At 41.8% G+C, this 9,422-nt stretch overlaps 1 protein-coding gene across 1 annotated transcript; it reads right to left on the reverse strand.

Annotated features, from left to right (window-relative positions):
- Window positions 1-231: 231 nt before the first annotated feature.
- On the reverse strand, window positions 232-7,006 carry LOC145448036 (uncharacterized). The gene is made up of 3 exons (XM_080326342.1): window positions 6,484-7,006; window positions 5,664-5,785; window positions 232-1,877 (listed from the first exon to the last, which is right to left on the reverse strand). Exons 1-3 carry the CDS (start codon window positions 6,507-6,509, stop codon window positions 1,636-1,638), a joined length of 390 nt encoding a protein of 129 aa, XP_080182468.1. The 5' UTR covers window positions 6,510-7,006; the 3' UTR covers window positions 232-1,635.
- Between the last annotated feature and the right edge of the window lie 2,416 nt (window positions 7,007-9,422).

Below are 9,422 nucleotides of genomic sequence, written 5' to 3' on the forward strand. Positions count from 1 at the left end.
CAGAAAAAAATGATTGATAACTCCGATCATCATCGGGTTTCCACGCTGTACTTACACTCGAAGGGAATATGGTACGCCCCGGGAAGCAATATACTAATGTCAGATGGGGATCTCAGACTATACCTCAACCGATTCTTAGCAAAGAATCATCATACTCCATGTCGGCTTGACAACTTTACCACCCGTATATAGTCCACCAAGTAGTCTTATTCCGGCAATCACACAAGCATATCGACAATGATGTACCATTTTATTGCCAAATCCAAATAGAATGTATATATTTAATAATGTCACAACACTTATAATAAAATTTATTTCCTAGCACGTGATATCACTCTTATTCATATACGAACTCTTCGCATTATAATACTCATGGTCCTACTTCAGTATGCATAAAAATAACCAAGGCACGGGAACGCTTTCATAGCGTCTTCGCTATGTAGCTGGGCTATAATGTTCCGATGTCGACACAACTCAGGTATAGGCCTACAGGAAATCGGAAAAGTCATATAGAAAATGCTTTAGCATTATATTCCCTGACAAACAAGCGTTCGAATTCGAAGTTCCAAGTATTGCCGGGGAGTGCATCGACAGTTGGCCCTAACTCACCGAAGTAGCAACATCCAACGAAACCAGACGGCTGCTACGTTCACAAATTTTGCAATTTGCGAGCCTTCAGCCATTCGAAATTTGAACAACAAATGTCGCAATCAAAAGGCATATACTGGATGCGTTATTCTTGAATGTTACCCGTTTACGGGTGCGCGTGTTTGGCAGATATTTTGAAAGCGAGCGTGGTGAGAAAAACGTGATTTTGCATACATTGTAAATTTTAGGTTTTGATGGTAGCAGCGTGCTATCATCACTCAAAGCCACCAAGAAGTGAAGGCGCATCCTAATAATAGAATGAGTCGATAGCAGACGCAAAACAAGACGAACATTTTAATACTATATCCATAATGAGCTCTTGTGGCAAGTAAGTGCGTGACCTCCAGCGGAAGCTACATTTCTCGCTGGCGATATAAATCGAGAAACGCATATACGGCACGGCCATGCCAATTCTTTTAGAATGTTAGATGTCTATAGTGCATGAGTAAATGAAATATAAAGTGCAATCGGGCGAGACTTCTGCGGCTCAATATAAGAGAGCGAGTCAGTAATACACCAACCTTTCCAAAGTAAGCGAAGAAACAATTCAAACTTTATTGCAAAAATGTTGATTGGTAGATAAGCGCAATCAAACTGTAAAGGCGTTATCTCCGAGTATAATTTTATCACTCTGAGTGTTTTGGCGTCTTCGCTATTTGTCACCAGGATTCCACGCATCGTATTTTTTTTCGTTCAATCTCCTTTCCGTCGATTAAGTCCGCGATTCGGCATCCGGGATCCAGCATCCAGCTTTCCACCATGCTTTCGCATGCAAACAGCGACGTTGACGTTGTCTTCGAATCAGCTCGATTCGAATAGGTTCGCAGTTCGTCTAAAGTCGAACAATCTTCACACCACGCCATTTCCCCAGCAGTATATCCGAGAAGACTTCACGAAATTCACCCAGAGTCTGTGTTTCCCACACTCGCGCGCAGGCTTCACGCCTACGACATATAGGGCTAATCATGCGTGTCGTCACGTGACTGTTCACGTAGATTTTGCATCGTCTTTGGCTTGAGCGGTGGACGAGGACGAGGCTCGCACGAGAACGTCTTCCCGAGAGTTGAGCTTGCGCTGGGACAGCGACAGAAGAGTTGGAGGTTGGTAGGGTGGAGGCGCGTCGAAGTAGCAGAATAGATCCTCGTAACGCGGCGGGGGCGGAATTATGTCGTACGCTCGGTGGTCCAAGCAGTTGCCGCGGGCGCTTGCTGCTGATATTGTGGACGGAGCTGAAAAGAAATGATGATGAAAATAGGGATTTCAACACAACTTATGTGGATTTCAGGGACAGGAGACATTTCAGCGGCTGGAGATATTAATATCGACGGTTTCGCCGATGTGCTGTGATTGTTGGTTCCAAATGTTAATCGCCGCTGCCTGGTCCTTCGAAATGTTACAGGACGTGGCGTGCTCTGGGGCTGAAAATTACGGTCAGCGCCGAAATGTCGGAGTGTGATAGTTCCGCCTCAGCAGGTTTCACAGTCCTGGACTAAAGCACCCTAGTGGCCTTAAGGCACCATTTTCTCATAATTACGAAAAAAGTCTATAGACTCATTTCTGTAACTAATGTTGTATCTTTTATTAAGCCTACTATTATTTTGTCGGAGGGAATGAGATACCTAAATGCCAAGCACTAATGCTTTTGAGAGGGAATCGCGCAAAGCGCCAAGAAAATTTTCGAGTTGAAGAAATCCGCTCAATAATATTCCACTTTATGTTAATTTGCAAAGTAATATCGAGGAAATTAAATAGCATATTATTGCAAAATGCATCTCGTACCCCCTACTTTGGTGCTTCGTACCCCATTGGGTCCGTGGACCTCTGTTTAAGAACCGCTGTACCAGGAGAATTCGAATTCATCAGTTTTCACTGTCTGTGACACCATCGATCCATGACGCCGCATGAAATAGTCCCTGATGTATCACTGTATTTAATTATCGAAAATAGTTTCGATACTTCATTCCCGCCGTTGCAGCCTCGAAACCTCAATGGACTTCATCTCAGCACCGAAAAACATGTCGTACAAGGCTGCTAATCTTCACGGAATGGTATTGATGTCAAGTAGGCTAATGACCGACTTTTACAATGACCACATAGCCCCATGGAATAGTTTTGGTTCGAAAACAGAAAATCATTTCGGATGACGTTGAACTGGCCCAAAACATAATATTTGAGTTGTTATGACATTGATACTCAACTCGACTGAAAGGGCTGCTCCTGTGGTTCTCAACCGGGGGACCGCGAAACCTCCCAATTTTGATGATTGGTGATCGGTGAGAATACGATTGATAACCTAATTAGCATATTTTTAATTAGGCGAATCAAGAGGCAATTACTATTCACAATTTCTTAAACTTCAGAACTCACATCAACAGAATGGCCGTCGGAGATTAAATATCCTACTGTGCAAACTTATTTTAATTGCAAAATTGCCAATAATGGCCTTCAGATGCTAACATAGTGCTGTTTAGAGATGTCTTGTTGAGTTTTGTGGAAAAAATAAAAAGTTGAAGTAATAGGATCAACCAGGGTGACTTCGAAATGTTTGAAATACATTATGGATTAGAAGCTGTCAGTCTCAGCACAAGTAGAGAAAAGTCGTTTGAAATTATTATTACATGAGCCGAAGGCGAGGATTTTAAATACCGGACCACGTATGTCAAGAAACGCAGCTGCATAATTCGCTTTGAATGATAAAAGTTATCCCAATTTCCACATAAATCATATTATTTTCGGACAAGTCAATTTGTTGCTGTTTATCTCTAGCCCAGAGTATATTTCTGCACAAGACAGCTGACGGCGCCACGACGGTTGAGCCAAATTTGAACTAAAAATTGAGGGGGTCTTGACGGTCCAAAAGGGGTCCGCGAAAACAAAAAGGTTGAGAACCACAGGTCTACTCGGATTAAAATCACGAAGGTTCTCGATTTCGCTCAACCCTAATTATTAGGGATGGTGTGAACCTCTGAAAGGTTCGGGTTCGTGTGAACGCGAACCTTTTTGAAAGGTTCTGTGTGAACGCGAACGTGAACCTCGTGACGTCACGTGACGTCATATTGCTAATTCCAACCCTTCATTTCAGTGAAGTGATAGCCTTGCAATACCTAGCGACGATTCGGCCACATAATACCACAATGCTGAAATACCAATTGATGTTTTAAACGTCTACAGATGTATCAACTGGGGCAATCAATTGATATAAACATCCCAGAAAATCAATATCTTGCGTCCCTTTGCCACAATTTCGATGAGAACTTGCATGGGAATATAAGCTTACGCCTTGACGGTCAAGGTCAGACCGGACAATGCATTCGGAGTCCCGAGTATAGCTAAGTTGATATTGAGCAGAGTGTAAAACGGGTTTCCCTACTTGCTACCGATATTAACGATATCAATTTCATTGATTGGTTGGATAAGAGTAATTCGCTGACTACCTACATGTAGCGTTTCGCTCTGTATGTTGTGTGATTGCGGGTCAAGCTCACAGCAGAGATGAGTCACTAAATATTCGCAAACGGAAAGCTCGATATTTCGAGCAAACAATTGTAACAAAGCAAGTAAAATGTTTGAGATTGTCAAGGTGCATGCTCGTTTAGTGTTGATTTTTATGCTGCCAGCGCCATGCATATACCGGGCCCGCAGTTGAAATGCAATAAATTTCAATCAAAGATGCCATAATAAAGTGAAAATTGTAATATATGAAAAAGGTTCACAGTGCAGAACCTACCAAGGTTCGTTTGTGAACGTGAACCTCTAAATATCTGAGGTTCACATACAGAACGCGAACGTGAACCTCACGTTCACACCATCCCTACTAATTATACGTGAGAATACATTTGTTAAATCGACTTTTTGGGGGGGGGAAATCTGCCGCGAGCGTTTAATATTTTTTGTAGCGTGCCGCCACTTGAAAAGTTTGGGAAGCACTGGTATATGGGTAAGACAAATATCAGCATTCAATTCGGCACGTTTCGTTATTCTGCAAGATAGTGCCGATAACGTACTTTCTGCGCCCTGAGGTGGGTATCTAGGGTAATTCCGATACTGATGGAAACGAACGAGGTTCGAATAAAACCAACTGGTGATTTTCCGACATTGTCACGGCGCATCTTGATACGCGAGTTCAACTGGCGGACGGAAAATTTGACGAAAGTGGCGTGTATACACTTATCACGTGCGTGATACCGTAAGTACGCATATTCTCTAATATCGTGGGCTAATTTCTTCGAGTTCAGCGTCAACTCATCACATTCAGATATCGCACCTTGCTGTTTTCAGGGTCAAATGAATTCCTGTTTCTCAGATGGCTTTACAGTTACTAATTCAATTATTTTCAGAACACTGAAAAATAAGATGCAACGATGGAATCATTTGTGCGATATGAATATTGAATATTGGCGTCTGGTAGTGTACCCTTTCACGCGTTTAATTTGTTTTTAAATATAGACCACGCCACGTCGAATTTGAATTTGTCAAAAGGTCGGCTTACATGATATCGACTCGATATATTTATCGAAATACTTTGGATTGGTACGAGCGAGAAGAACGATATTGAAAGAGGTGAATAATAAAAAGCAGATCGAAAAACCTATAGTGGGATTAGATGCGGAACTGACCCGACGCTTGTAAGACGGCTGATACCTAGGCAAAATTTCACTTCATTTCTCTATATCACATCAATGACCTGCAAATACGTTGAAACGGAGGTTTATGACGGGATGACACAGCAGGATTGATACATCTAGGCGGCAAAAATCTTTAAAAGCTATTTCTATAATGTGATCGAAACGGGAGTGTGAATTTGAAAATGACGAAATCCTATATATATCGCATTTCCGGCACGGGCATGGTATCCATTCTACGCAGTTGCTTTCACATCAATATTAGGTCAGTAGAATGATCCACGAATAGACAGCGAATATCAGTATCAGTTGGTATAAGAATGAATTTGTAACCAACTCAAGGAGCCAGTCGAAATACCGTGCTTAACCTATGCGTCAAACTATCACACTCACTTCCGTTGTTATATTCCACTACGCGACGCGGTAGCCTTTTCTTGCAGCAAGAGAGCGCTACTACGAGACACGCCAGACAGAACAAAATGACACCCATTACGATTGCCGTGAACGCTCCAAATCTGTCGATAAAACGATATGATATTCAGCTCTTACTAATTAAAAGTTCATATTCATTGACGTTAGGACAACACTACGTATGTAGGGCAATTGGTACGAGCAAGATGCGAAAAGTCGACACGAACACTCGGTGAATGAATCAGCGTTCGCCTTCAGCTCATACATGACTATTGACTATTAGTGAAATATACAATATCGAGGTCTTGATCGAACGACGAATGAAGATGCTGTTACCGCAGTTATATGCATAATATTATTGAAAATGACACATATGGCGCTTATCATCTTATCGGTCCGGTGCGCTGGGGTCATGATTTAAGTGGCGTAGCAATTCGCACGTTGTAGTCAGTAGATGGCATTACTACAAGCAACACAACTGCATTATAATACTGATGGACATTTCCAAATCCACGGCAAGAAGTTCGAAAAAAGAACGGTACTACGAGAATATCGTAATGTCATTTCGTACCGTACTCTGCGCCAGAATAAAAATAGTGCCGGGCATCAAATATCGTACCTATTCCTTGCGTCAGCGTATCACACGTCAAAGATCGATCCGTCGCCTACGTTATGGCGCGTTGTACGCCGCCTTGTTCAACATACTTTGGGGATTTGATGAGGTCATAACAAAACTTGCTCGACAAATAGGCTAGCGTTAGTCCCTTGATAGTTAACAATGCCAACAATAAATCATACTTACGTGATATGTTCGAAAATCGGCCGCATTTTTCCGCTTTCTGATTGGTATCGGCCTCGCAAAACAACTTCACGCAGAGTATATGACAAGAGAGTTCTAGAGTGATGGCTGTGTTTAGCCGACGGATATTTTGGTTATGTCTGAATGAGCAAAGACCAATATTGCCTGTTATATAAAGAGAAAGAGTCGATACTCGAAAGCAACGCCGCGAGACATCGCAGCAATCCTGCAGCAACTCGTCCCTTACTAATTCAGCGAGTCCTGAAAACGCACTTCACTTGACACGCCTCTATCCACTCCTCCCAGCTGAACTCATCGCCCTTTGTCCCGAGTCGAAACAACATTGGAATGAATATCGCTCTGAGGACGCGCGTCTCGGCTTCGTGACACGGCATAGCGCGACGATGATCAATAGTAGCATGCTACGTAACTACACACTAGTGTTGTGTAATCACCATCGGTTTGTACCGATCTAGCTATTGTCTGTCCGAATTAATCATGTAGTGCGCACGATGCTAAATATTACGTTCACCAAAAAAAGATTAAATTCTATCGTTTTATTGATTAAGAACTTGTTCGACAGTCGTGCGAATTCGAGCAGTGTCTTATTCATCGTGATATCACTGACCTTCGGTATACCGCAGTGGGACTTCTCGAGGTTACCTACGCTTGACGATATACAATATACCGTTCAGATGTATGAAAGTAGTAATAAAAGTAACTGTGCGGCGAACATCGTTCCACTTATTGCTAGATCCAAGATAAACATTTGCAGGAAGTCGAACCTAATTGGGTAAATTACTAATCTGTTACAAAAATTACGCGAACAAATTTTATTTAACAACCAGAACTACACGGATTCACCGACAATTTCACATCACAAGGTAACGAAATAGACATGACTTTAATTGCGTTTCATTAGTCAATTCATATTTCACTTGTAAAGCATATTGCTACAATTGCAGCACGGACTATATTTTCTTAACTCAGCTCACTGCAAACTGTACCAGTACCGGCTGCACGAACTGACGAACGGGTTTCATTTAAGATGTCTAAACAAGAAATCTAAATTTCTCGGGGTCTGAATAATATATGCGCAACTCGTGAAAGCGATGCGCCTCATTCCTGCTGACAAAAACACGCTCATGGCGTCTGTACAGCTTGCGGCTTATGAGCGAACGCTCGGCAATTCTCGTCAACGTAGCTTCGTCTTTGTGCTACGGGAGAAAATGTACATCCTGTATTGACTTGCACGGATCATCAAGCCTTTTAAATTTCAGAAAATGCCGACGTCCGGATATCGTTATTGTGCAGCAGACCTCGTTGCCAGCGTAAAAATAACCGCGGTAAAGGTATCGCGCTGCTGACAACGGCGCATGTTACAAGTACAACAGCGCCGAACCCTTATCCCACACTACGAAAACTTTCAAACGGATACATACAGTAGTCAAAACCATCAAGTCGAAGTTTATATAAAACCCGATGACTGCAAAAAAACTTTGGAAGCACGATAAAATACTGGATCGAATTGAGGAAATTTGATCAGGTGTTTAGTTCATGTTCAACAGCCTTGTTAGCGCTTCTTGCAAACGGCTTATTGAGACGTCAAGATGAAGACTTCGTAGCGGCTTTCTTCACCTGTTTTACGACCGTACGATGCACAGTTGCACACTACTGTAACTGCTGGGACCAGATATGGGGCGATCACTCCTCATTCGTGTACGATTTCTCACGCGATTACGATTGTGCCAGCACTGTCATTAGGTTATTCGTCAATATTTCCCACTAATTCAGACACAAATCAAATAATTAACTGTACAAAAATCGACAAATAGATATATCGGAGCTTTACGATGCAATGACTCGATAAATTCCCAAAATTCCAGATATTCTGGGGTGAGAGGACACCAGTCTCCTTCCTACAATGGCATAGTTGGGCGAATAAAGCGCTTAACCAATGATTTGCAACTAGTCAATGCAAACTGTAAACCAGATTAACAAAAAGACACTGCTTTTATATTTAGGACAAGGCTTGGCGCAAATCATAAATCTTATATGAAATAAATTCATTAGTACCAATGAGCGTATAAGCGAAGAATCAGCAAATGAAAAAGCACTCATGCAATTATTTGGACTGCGGGCATACTGATGACTATCTTTTAGTCATAGGAAACTTCGCTGAAATATACATTTTAATAATGTGTACAGTTCATGCTGAGAATATATGAAGCTTATTATGGCATGTTTGTGTGGATAACGATCCCGGCGAACGCACAGTGTTACCGAGATGCCGATTAGCGTTAGGGTAGGGTTAGGGATACGTTTGTTTAGGATTAAGGATTGTGTTAGCTTGTGTTACGGTTACGATTAGGTCAGCTTGAGGTAAGCTTAAAGTGAGCTTTTAAGAGTTTGATCGTGAGCGACATGTGCTTCGTGGTGAGAAGTGAACGTATTCATTGTTAGTAGTCTAATGATCGCAGCTGTTTTTTTTTCAAGAAAAAACACTAGATTTGCAAAACTTTAAAATAGAATACACTCGATTCAATAATATCATTGGTGTAAAAATACAGCAGTTGCTCAGTGCCCACTGCCCACGCTGCACCTAAGAATTAAAGAATCAACAAGACCACTGTACTCCTGCCTCAAATTGCGTCTTAAAACCAGTCCTCCCCAAAGACATGAGGGGATTACTTCATGACTGTAATCTATTGCGGTTAAGATTACTTCTGAATCACGCGATTAAGACTACAGCAAAATCAGGAAGTAGTCGAGTAGCCTACGATTACGATTACATTGGAAAAGTAATCACGATTACTCACGATCACATTTATCTTGCTTCTTAGAACTTATCGTTGAAGACATATTGGAAGACAATATACCGATTGCGATGAGAATTCCTCATGAGAGAACAACTTAATTCAGTGGTTCTCAACCTTTTTTTA

This window comes from Botryllus schlosseri, chromosome 10 (genome assembly GCF_051294905.1).
Source record: "Botryllus schlosseri isolate E-star chromosome 10, Bs_hap1, whole genome shotgun sequence".
NCBI classification, from domain to species: domain Eukaryota; kingdom Metazoa; phylum Chordata; class Ascidiacea; order Stolidobranchia; family Styelidae; genus Botryllus; species Botryllus schlosseri.